Below are 12,110 nucleotides of genomic sequence, written 5' to 3'. Positions count from 1 at the left end.
ATAACGATAAAAAATGATAAAAACCTTGAAAACCACGAATGTCAAACCAGACATTCAAGGCATGGGTTTAACCACTATCTGTGCCCCATTGCATAAAGTCAGGCTGTCATGCAGTTTTGTGGATGATGATATCTGCCTTGGTGTTCGTCCTGCTTTGCCACTTGAGGGCGTACATGTGATTTTGGGGAATGATTTGGCTGGAAATCGAGTCTGGGCTGACAATTCTTTACCTGTTAAATCTAGAGTTCTGAATGAGTCCCATGAGTGTGAACAGGGTTTTTCTGACCTTGCAGCTTGTGCTGTTACAAGGGCTGCAGCTAAAAGGGATGCAGAGCCTGTAACTCAAGCAGAAGAGTGTCAGGTTGAACCAGATTTGATTATTCCTGAACATTTGTCAGTTTCCCAGCAAGAGTTCATTCAAGCACAGCGTGCTGATGCTTCACTGACTGAGCTGTTTCACAAAGTGCAACCTAGTGATGACACTAGAAGTGCGGCCTCTGGTTATTTTCTGCAGCCCACTGGCCGTCACACTCAACTCTTGTGGCCCGGTACCAAGTGACTCACAGAATGGTACTGGTTCAGGGCCCGGGGTTGGGGACGGCTGTGCTAGTAGCCTAAGTGAAGAAGCTGCATTACTTAACAATATATTAGCTTCCTTGAATCCAGGAATGGATTGCGGAATTCGGCAAGGATGTCCTATTTCCCCTAAGCTTTTTATATTGGCAACCAAACTGTTAAAACTATTAATCAAGAATTCAAGGAATATCAATTTTTAATAAAGACTTCAAAATTAGTCAATTTGCAGATGATACATCTATTTTTTTGAAAGATAAATCAATGGTAGAGAAAACTAAATCTCTTAATATCAAAAAAATGTGAACTACTCCCGATTCATACAAGCTCTGACTCCACAATGGCTTCGGTTAGAGTTGAATCTAAAGTTAAATATTTAGGGCTGATGATATCTAAAAACCTAATTAGCAGAGAAGACACTAATATTTCTAACTGTATCATGGAGATGAAGAAATCACTTAGCCACTGGTTAAGCAGAGACCTCACTATTTTCAGCAGAAACATCCTATCTAAAGCTGAAGACATCTCCATATTGATTTATCCTTGTCGCTCTCTATACATCTCCTCTAAAAACATTAATAAGGCTAACACAGTTATTTTCCAATTTTTGTGGAGGAATAAAAGCCATGGTTCGCACCCTTAAAATAAAATGATTAAAATCCTGTCTGTGACAGCCAGACTCTATGTGGTTCCACATCCCACGATCCTTGTTTAATAAAATAGGAGGATTAGACTTTATTTCATAATGTGATTTTGAGGTAGATATCAAGATATCGAACTTTCCCAAACAGACTTTGCAATGATATTGCACGAGTAAAATCAGTGCTTTCTAATTTATTGCTAGGACAATGTCAGCTGTTTGATAAAAATGCAATAATAAATGTATTAGTAGTTTCTGCAAAGATAAAATATTTCATACTTATGACAGAACGGTTACATGGCATGGATCTAATTTAGTTATTTCAGATACACTGGATTAAGCATACTCGAAATTTATGAAATGGCCTATTCTACCTAAAGTTAAAGAAACACACTTTAAAGTCATAAACAAAATTAATCTAATGGCAGAATTTCTAAAAAATAGATTTGGCTTTGAGGTGGGTCAGTGATCTTTTTGTACTGATGAAAATGAAACCATAGATCATCTTTTTTTTTTCTATGTCCTATCACACAAAGCTTTTGGTGTGATTTTAAAAATAGGTTTTCCCTAAAAATTAATGATGTGCAACCATTTGAATTACATCATATAATTTTTTTTATATGGATCATCTAGAGTTGGGTGTCTCAGACATTATTAACATCATCATACTTTTGAGTAAATATCATATCCATTGTGCTAAATGGAGGAACGCTAAGCCTTCTCTCCCTGGTTTTATTAATGATTTTAAGATATTTTTTTCTTTGCCAAAAAAGACAAAAAGCAAATATGCCAAAAAAACTAACCAGGATATTGCCCATCTCCTGCTATTCTAAATTGGACTTATGCTGAAGCTAATATATTGTTAAGTAATGCAGCTGCTTTACTTAGGCTTCTAGCAGGTTGCTGAGTAGACATCTGTGTAGTGGTTTTATTTGAGATCTACCCCTTTTCCCTTTAGTTTCCTTGTCAGGAAACAACTTCCTGTTCAACTGAAATGCCTTGGTTTTCAGTGGAGTGTGTGTGCGTTTCAGTAATAATGTTCCTTACGGCACCTCATACTATTGAGTGTTTAGACTCAGTGTTTTCTTCAGTCTGTGTTTTATTTCCTGAAAAGACAAAACAAAAAAATTATAGAGCAAACAGTAAAACTCAAAGCTTTTTATGTATAAAGTTTCATCTGTGAATGTTCTCACCTTTAGATTTTGTCCACATGTTGACTGCAACAACAGATATTAAGAGTGCTGCTAAACCCACAGACACGATGATGCATCTCAGCAAATACAGACAATCTGAAAATGAGCAAAAATATTTTGGCTTCAACTTTTTGTTCAGTGCAAAACTCAAAATATTTCAAATGTGTTAAAAACAATCAATTTTCTAAAATGTAGTGATGAGGTTTGAGTGTGCTTTTGCAATGTGGAGTTTCTAGCTACAGTATTTATTCTAAATTATAAATAAACACCAACAATGGAAATGATAAAAATCAAGTAAATGTGTTTAAAAATATATTATTAATAATATTTATTTTTTTGTCTGTCATGGAAACAAAACAGATGTCTGTCAAGACAGATTGCACACAAAGAGAGAGATTCAGCCACTACCATCATGTTCATGATTATTTGATGTTGTTGTCAGTTTCCCCTCTGATGTCTTTACTTCTTCTTTTGTTGCCCATATGTTTATTTTTAATGTTGGTTCAATTGTTATTGTATATCTGAATCTAAAGAAAATTCCACACAGATTTCACAGTTAATGTTTTGACTTTAGATGTCAGCAAACCACAACTGAACTGGAAAGATTTAAAACATGTAAAACAAAACACTAAATCTCTCCACACACAGTTAAGAGTCAGTCTGAAATATAAACATTAAACTTTAAAATAAGAGAAATTTGTGGATTTTCTTGTTGATGGTTTTTTTTTTTTGTGCTGGACTTTACTGTTATTGATTTGGTTGTTGTTACATCTTCATCTAAAGAAATACAATAACAACATTAAAAACACTGACAGTAAGGAAAGACTTGAAAGTAACAACAACAGAGAGGAAACAGTGGTGAGATGTTTAACAGTCTAACAAGTCTCATTTTTGATGATGTCTCATGTCTGAGGATATGTTCTCTTTATCTTCATACAGACACTCAACTGTGAGTCTACAGTGTTCATATGTCAACACAGAGCTGTTCAAGATGCTTTATCATTGTTCTCATGTACACACACTGGTGAAGATGGAGATATTGTAAGAGAAAAGCATGCTTTGTTTACTGACAAGAGAAAAAAAATAGTTGAACTTCCACATTAGAAATCAAAGAATTCAACATTTTATTTCCTTCATTCTGCTTATGATGTTAAATGTTCATCTGTCAGTGTTTTCACCTTTAGTTTTCTTCCATCTGATGATCACAACAACAATTATTAAGAGTGCTGCTAAACCCACAGGAATGACGATAAACCCTGACCGAACTGGAGAGATTATTAAAACGTGTTAAACAATGAATTTCTTCCACACCAACATGTTCTCACTCCCAAAGCCTAACATTTTATGCTAGGTGACAAATCGTCAGTATATCACACTTCCGGGCACCCAACAACACGTCCCCATATTACGAGATCGGAAAAATGAGGAAACCTGAGAACCGTTTGAAATTAATCCACACATGTACGTTCATTTTACTTAAATCACTTTGGAAAACACTATCTAATGTCATTAAAGTGCTGGTTAAGGTTGGGGATAAGGTTATGGTTAGGGTTGAGACATGACACATCGTACGTATATTATGCCAGGGGAGTGAGAACGGTCTGTCCACACACAGACAAGTCTGACATTAAAATTTCAAAAGAAGACAGATTAAGTCTCTACCCTGTGGTTGATTATTTGTTGTCAGTGTCCCTTCTGATGTCTTTACTTCTTCTTTTGTTGTCCATATGTTTGTTGGTTCTGTTGTTGATTTTCTTGTGGTGAACTTCACTGTTGATGATGTTGCTATTTCCGAGTCTTTACCTGAATCTAAAAGAAACACAGAGCGTACGGTTAATGTTTTGACTTTAGATGTCAGTAAACCACAACTGAACTGGAAAGATTTAAAACATGTAAAACAAAACACTGAATCTCTCCACACACAATTAAGAGCCAGTCTGAAATATAATACATAAATAATTATAAATATATAAATATTAGACTTTAATAAAAAAGAGATTCAGTCTCAACCTGCTGATTGATTATTTGATGCTGTTGTCAGTGTCAGTGATGTTGCTGATTTAGTTGTTGTTACATCTTCATCTAAAGAAATGCAATAACAACATTAAAGACACTGACAGTAAGAAAAGACTTGAAAGTAAGTGAACAACAACAGAGAGGAAACAGTGGTGAGATGTTTAACAGTGTAACAAGTCTCATTTTTGATGATGTCTCCTGTCTGAGGATATGTTCTCTTTATCTTCATACAGACACTCAACTGTGAGTCTACAGTGTTCATATGTCAACACAGAGCTGTTCAAGATGCTTTATCATTGTTCTCATGTACACACACTGGTGAAGATGAAGATATTGTAAGAGAAAAGCAACAATAGAAAAATGAACTTCATCACTGTGATCATAATTATTGTGGTGTTTCAGTTTGTTGTTCTAACAGGACAGTTTGAGCTGAAAACATTAAGATGTAAATACTCACTGTTAATAACAGACAGATGAATAATAAAGTCCGAACCTTCTTGTGATCCTGTTGCTGTTTTGAAATGTCTGCAGGTGTAACGACCAACATCCTGATCTGTGACCTTCTTTATAACCAGAGAACAGTCTGCAGAAAGACTCAGTCTGTCTGATTTACGTTTGACTTCTTTATTCTGCCCAAGTTCAAAGAGTGATACTGTGGTGCTTGAATCACTGAAGATCCAGGTAGTACTGCTACAGTTATGCTGACCTTGTAACGAGGTGTTACAAGGCAGAGTAACATCGTGTCCACGTTCAGCTGTGACAGTTTCACCAGTTTGATGTTGCTCGGTTGTTCCTGTTGAGAAAAAGAGAGAGAAATGTGAAACATCAAATATGTTATGAATATGAGTGTTTTGTTTATAATGTGAAGTTTATTTTAAATACAACACAAGTTTAAGATTCAACTTTAGTTTCTAATAGTCAGCTAAAGTCAAAAGGTTTATCATGGCTTTCTCAGTTAAAGGAAGAATAAAGAAGTAACGTGTGATAATAATTCAGTTTATTAACTGAATGTATTTCTATGTACACTTACCTTTAAACTGAAGCATCAGTGTCAGTAATGAAGACATTTGAATCCATGTGAATGCAGCCATCGTGCTTCTCTGTCTCTCTCAGTCTCTGTTCTTGCTCTCACGTTCACAAATGAGATAGTCTCAGAGACTCCTCCTGCTCACTTCCTCATAGTGACCACTGTTAGCAGCTATATAAAACACAGATGAAATGTGTTAGTGGTCTGAGACCTGTTGGTGTCTTATTGCACCTATGAAGTCATTTTTTTCTCTCAGAAGTGAAAGGGAAATGCGTTGGTGATGTGGGTACAAGAGCTACAGAGCGCTGGAGGTTTCATGATGACCAGATGAGCCACTGACAGATAAATGGTTACCACATCCTTGAGTGTGTGACTGAACTGTCTTTAGGTTTCCCACCATTTGTTACCACATAGCAGGTACTTTTAAAAAATTGCTGTCTGATTATAATTTGGAATCACACTGGGTAAAGAAATGCATTTATCCCTCTATAGCCCATAATGGCTGCAGGCATTCTGTGTGTTTTAACTACTGTATCAAAACGGTTTTGTACACAATATAATTTAACATATTGTAACAATATCAATACTTATTAACAATTTAGGAGAAACAAATCGATATGTGTCAACTAAAATTAATTACTACGTTTTTACTCCAGGGTCACCTTAGTGCCATACAGTTTGACATGATTAAAGACTTCGGCTAAAAGAAAACAAAAGTCTCAGCTAGTAAAAATGCATATATGTATCAATACTATCTTCACACAACATAAACAATAAAATAATTGTAATATAAAAAATTAATTGTCTTCCACTTCAGTTCGTAACTCTGTGTTTCTCACAAACTACCATTCAGCTCGCTGGATTCTGGAGTTTGCCTTCATACATTCTGTTCACATCCTGTTCACTAACCCCTGCCGCTGATTTAGGAAACACGCCCACATTAACTGGTGATAGTCACAGTTAACTTGGGCAGCTGCCTGCTCAATATATCATAACATCATTGCAATAATCTGCATGAAACAAAGAAGTGTACCTTCTTTCCTCAGTGCAGAGCAGCTGGACGTTGTGTTTGCCCCAGAGTGACCTTTCTAATTAAACACTGATAAATGGGATTTAAAAGGAGGTAATAATACTGAAAAAAACCTGAACATCTCAAACCATCAAACATCTTAGTTACTGTAGCTCAGGGATTTTAGCCAACAACAACTGGTCTGCAAAGATTATGAAAATATGTGAAACTGCCAGACAGATGCATTAACAACATTTTCCATGAGAGGAGTTCTTATTGTAGTGAGTGTCTATATGTGAATCTAAGAGCTCTTCTGGCCTTCTTCTGACTCAGACTTCAGTAAACCACAGCTGACATACTGAATTTCTCCACACACACACGATCAAGTGTCAGTGTGATATTCACCTTTTTGTTGTCAAAAGAAGAGTGAGCGTCAAAGCTTATATTTCATGGCTTTTAAGCATCTGAGCCTCCTTTTGTCTATTGTAGATATTAGCTGAGTGAAAAACTTCTAATATTTTAACTTTTATATCCAATGCATTTTGCAGGCTCTCTTTGTCATCTATTGACATGATTGTCTAGATGTTGTCTTGACTACCAACAGATTAGAGAAAGTTAAGTGTGTGAAGACTGTTAGATGAGTTAAGTGTTTGGATTAACAGTGTCCATGGTGATGTTTGTCTGCACACATGAAAAGAGGTCAAGATTTAAACTTATTACACATCAGAATTTTAGTCTTGAAGTTTGCAATGAAACATGATGACACTGCAGCAGTGACCACTGTTAGCTGTGAGGTGAGAACATAGATTAAATGTGTTAGTGGTCTAAGACCTTTTGGTTTCCAATTCCACCTCTGAAGTCATTCTTTCTGAGAAGTTAAGAGGAAGTGTTTCGGTAAAAATACAGCAGCTCTTGAGGTTTAACCCTCTAATGTTGACCACACACATATAATGCACTGCTTCATCTTTCTGCATACTTCTAAGGAAAACAAACAAAGGTTGACTTAATGAAAAGCAATCCTTTACTTCAACTGATGAAAAGTCCCATGAGAGAATAAAAAAGGAGTCTAAAATCAACTGCGAACTGACAGGGAGAATAATAAGCACTAAGGCAAAGTCTGAAGGAAAGACAATGCTAAATGTAGATGAGGGTAATTATTGGACATTGATACAGCTGGATAACCAGACAAGAAAAAAATAAATTACACATATATATATATATATATATATATATATATATATATATATATATATATATATATATATATATAATTTATTTTATATATATATATATATATATATATATATAAAAAACAGGAGACGATCAAAACTAAATGGGGAAATGTAAACACATGAATGAACTTAACATAGGGAGCTGATACAAGAGGAAAATACAGGAAACACTGATGGAGCAAATGAAACTCTAACACTGAGACTAAATTATAACAATGACTAAAGACTCCAAAATATTCATTATTTATTTTTAGAATAATCACTGAAAGCAGCTTAAAAGATGGATTTTAAGCTACTTTAACCTATATCATCCAACAACACAGATCATATTTGCAATGGACATGGAATTATATTCATAACAGAAAGTTTAGCACAAATTACAAAAGTTCAAACTCTACTTACCAAGAAACTGGAAAGCAAGTCTGCACAGCGCAGTAAGAAAGTTAGCCTGTTAGCATTAAAGCTGACAAACAGTATGCAGGACTTTAGGATTTTGGTTCACACTAATCTTTAAAACTAGGCGTGCACAATCATATATCACATATTCTTTTTTCTTTTGTTTTGAAAGGGACTGAAAAGTGAAATTTAGTTGAATATTAAGTGTTTTTGCTGTCATGTTTTTGGATGTCACAAACAGGAAGTTTAATATCGTCATGGATACAGTGAGATACACCTCTCAAGCCTAGTTTTATGGCCCTTTTTGTATTGTTAAAAATGGCACACAGCAAATGAATAAACGTTTAATAACAATATTCTGTGTGGCTATCTAATTTGATATAAAGGTAACTATCACTAGACTACATTAACAATGGAGATCTTAAATTGAGTAATTCTGTAGCATAACCATTGTTACCCCAGCACAAATACACCCAGTATTATACCATATATGTTACTATAAAAAGAACAAACAGGAAGATACTCTATGATCCAAGCATTCATGCAGCATCCAGAAAAACAACTAGAAACATTTCACGAGTAACACCCTATTTCTTTGGTTTGTTGCTGGTGGAATAGAGGTCGCTGGGATCAGTGGAAAGTCCAGCAGGTGAGGAGGGAACTTTCATAGTGCTATAAGTCACAGTGTCATCATCATCCCCACAAGCCTATAAGAAAACATTATAAGATGTTATTACTTAAATAAACTGACAGGAGCTTTAAAAATCACAAACCTACTGCTAACATCATCAATGTAAATACCAAAATCTTACCCGGGCTTTATTCTTGGTCTTCTTGGTGAAACTGATGGAAGCATAGGAAACACCATCATCAGCATCAGCCTGCACAGTGAACACAATATAAAGACTGCTGAGTATGTGAGTTCATGATGGAACTGTTTCACATCTATTGAAGTAAATTCATTTTCAGCTTCTCTGTTGAACTAAACATAACACTGAGTGTAACTTTGCACTGGGAGTACTGAGAGATCTCACCGTCTCCTGATTGGTTCCTGGACCAGACTCAGTGTCTGCAGGGTTTAAGCTCAGTCGCTGCAAAAATACAGTTTGTGACCAAAATAATACTGAATTAACAAAACTGTTTCAAGGAGGACCTGATTCAAAGTATTTTCCAGCTGACTTATAAGTTATTTAGAGTCTCTGTCTGGTGTGGAACTATAGAGTCTAAAGATGATGATGAAAAGAACATTGCTGAAAGAGAACCTGTTATCTGGAGATTTGAACTCACCATGTTGTCGCTCTGTTGTGCTTTGTTTAGTGACAAGAGAAAAAAAATAGTTGAACTTCCACATTAGAAATCAAAGAATTCAACATTTTATTTCCTTCATTCTGCTTATGATGTTAAATGTTCATCTGTCAGTGTTTTCACCTTTAGTTTTCTTCCATCTGATGATCACAACAACAATTATTAAGAGTGCTGCTAAGCCCACAGGAATGACGATAAACCCTGACTGAACTGGAGAGATTATTAAAACGTGTTAAACAATGAATTTCTTCCACACCAACATGTTCTCACTCCCAAAGCCTAACATTTTATGCTAGGTGACAAATCGTCAGTATATCACACTTCCGGGCACCCAACAACACGTCCCTATATTACGAGAACGGAAAAATGAGGAAACCTGAGAACCGTTTGAAATTAATCCACACATGTACGTTCATTTTACTTAAATCACTTTGGAAAACACTATCTAATGTCATTAAAGTGCTGGTTAAGGTTGGGGATAAGGTTATGGTTAGGGTTGAGACATGACACATCGTAAGTATATTATGCCAGGGGAGTGAGAACGGTCTGTCCACACACAGACAAGACTCAGTCTGACATTAAAATTTCAAAAGAAGACAGATTAAGTCTCTACCCTGTGGTTGATTATTTGTTGTCAGTGTCCCTTCTGATGTCTTTACTTCTTCTTTTGTTGTCCATATGTTTGTTGGTTCTGTTGTTGATTTTCTTGTGGTGAACTTCACTGTTGATGATGTTGCTATTTCTGAGTCTTTACCTGAATCTAAAAGAAACACAGAGCGTACGGTTAATGTTTTGACTTTAGATGTCAGTAAACCACAACTGAACTGGAAAGATTTAAAACATGTAAAACAAAACACTGAATCTCTCCACACACAATTAAGAGCCAGTCTGAAATATAATACATAAATAATTATAAATATATAAATATTAGACTTTAATAAAAAAAAGATTAAGTCTCGACCTGCTGATTGATTATTTGATGCTGTTGTCAGTGTCAGTGATGTTGTTGATTTGGTTGTTGTCACATTTCCACCTAAAGAAATGCAATAACAACATTAAAGACACCAACAGTAAGGAAAGACTTGAAAGTAACAACAACAGAGAGGAAACAGTGGTGAGATGTTTAACAGTCTAACAAGTCTCATTTTTGATGATGTCTCCTGTCTGAGGATATGTTCTCTTTATCTTCATACAGACACTCAACTGTGAATCTACAGTGTTTATATGTCAACACAGAGCTGTTCAAGATGCTTTATCATTGTTCTCATGTACACACACTGGTGAAGATGGAGATATTGTAAGAGAAAAGCAACAATAGAAAAATGAACTTCATCACTGTGATCATAATTATTGTGGTGTTTCAGTTTGTTGTTCTAACAGGACAGTTTGAGCTGAAAACATTAAGATGTAAATACTCACTGTTAATAACAGACAGATCAAATGTAAAGTCTGGACCTTCTTGTGATCCTGTTGCTGTTTTGAACTGTCTGCAGGTGTAACGACCAACATCCTGATCTGTGACCTTCTTTATAACCAGAGAACAGTCTGCAGAAAGACTCAGTCTGTCTGATTCAGGTTTGGCTTCTATATTCTGCCCAAACTCAAAGAGTTCTACTGCACTGCTTGGATCACTGAAGATCCAGGTAGTACTGTTACAGTTCTGCTGACCTTGTAACGAGGTGTTACAAGGCAGAGTAACATCGTGTCCACGTTCAGCTGTGACAGTTTGTTGTTGCTCGGTTGTTCCTGTTGAGAAAAAGAGAGAGAGAAATGTGAAACATCAAATATGTTATGAATATGAGTGTTATGTTTATAATGTGAAGTTTATTTTAAATACAACACAAGTTTAAAATTCAACTTTAGTTTTAAAGAGTCAGCTAAAGTCAAAAAGTTCATCATGACTGTCTCAGTTAAAGGAAGAAAAAGAAGTAACACTTGTGATAATAATGCAGTTTATTAATTGAATGTGTTTCTATGCACACTTACCTTTAAACTGAAGCATCAGTATCAGTAATGAAGACATTTGAATCCATGTGAATGCAGCCATCGTGCTTCTCTGTCTCTGTTCTTGCTCTCAGAGATGAATACAGCATCAACTTCCTGCTCACTTCCTCACAGTGACATCACTCCTTTTCCTCTGTTTCTAGATTCAAGATTCATCAGTTATTAGCTTTTGTGTTTAATTACCTACCTCCTTTCTCTTAAAGTTTTTCACTAATTTAATATCTACATTATTTTAACTTTTATATTCAGTGTAATTTGCAGACTCTCGTGTCACCTTTTCCGAGGATTCTACATCAGTAGAAAATAATCAATAACAGAATAGAGGAAGTTAAAGGTGTGAAGACCGTTAGATGAGGTAAGTGTTGACATTAATGCAGCTCTTCTGTACATTTGGTTTATTATTAGAAAACAGTTTTCCATGGTGATGGCTGTCTGCATACATGAATCAGGTGAAGGTTCAACTTCTTTACACACCATGATTTTACTTTTAATGCTTACAGTGAAACATGAAGATACTGGTGCAGTCACCACTGTTAGCAGCTCTAACAGTGGTGACTGCACCAGTCACAAGGACACAGATGAGAGGTGTTAGTGGTCAGATACTTGTTATTTCTAATTTTTCTCAGTAGTTAAGAGGAAGTGTTTCAGTAAGAATGTGGGTTCAACAGCAACAGTGCTCGGAAAGTTTCATGATGACCTGATGAACTTCTGACAC

General features: G+C 35.6%; 1 protein-coding gene and 1 long non-coding RNA gene across 2 annotated transcripts; both read right to left on the bottom strand.

Moving 5' to 3' along the window:
• Positions 1 to 2,266: 2,266 nt before the first annotated feature.
• LOC148098470 (uncharacterized) lies at positions 2,267 to 5,513 on the bottom strand. Its single transcript, XM_087852487.1, has 4 exons — positions 5,453 to 5,513; positions 4,880 to 5,215; positions 2,407 to 2,502; positions 2,267 to 2,319 (listed from the first exon to the last, which is right to left on the bottom strand). Exons 1-4 carry the CDS (start codon positions 5,511 to 5,513, stop codon positions 2,267 to 2,269), a joined length of 546 nt encoding a protein of 181 aa, XP_087708613.1.
• Positions 5,514 to 8,673: 3,160 nt separating this feature from the next.
• LOC102796071 (uncharacterized) lies at positions 8,674 to 9,396 on the bottom strand. Its single transcript, XR_437004.2, has 4 exons — positions 9,374 to 9,396; positions 9,121 to 9,177; positions 8,899 to 8,967; positions 8,674 to 8,793 (listed from the first exon to the last, which is right to left on the bottom strand). It is a non-coding gene; the product is annotated as an uncharacterized LOC102796071 (long non-coding RNA).
• Positions 9,397 to 12,110: the final 2,714 nt, after the last annotated feature.

Source organism: Neolamprologus brichardi, chromosome 15, assembly GCF_056152115.1.
Source record: "Neolamprologus brichardi isolate AB-2024 chromosome 15, ASM5615211v1, whole genome shotgun sequence".
Lineage (NCBI taxonomy): Eukaryota > Metazoa > Chordata > Actinopteri > Cichliformes > Cichlidae > Neolamprologus > Neolamprologus brichardi.
The sequence above is the reverse complement of the archived record's forward strand: the minus strand, read 5'-3'. Positions and strand labels throughout refer to the sequence as shown.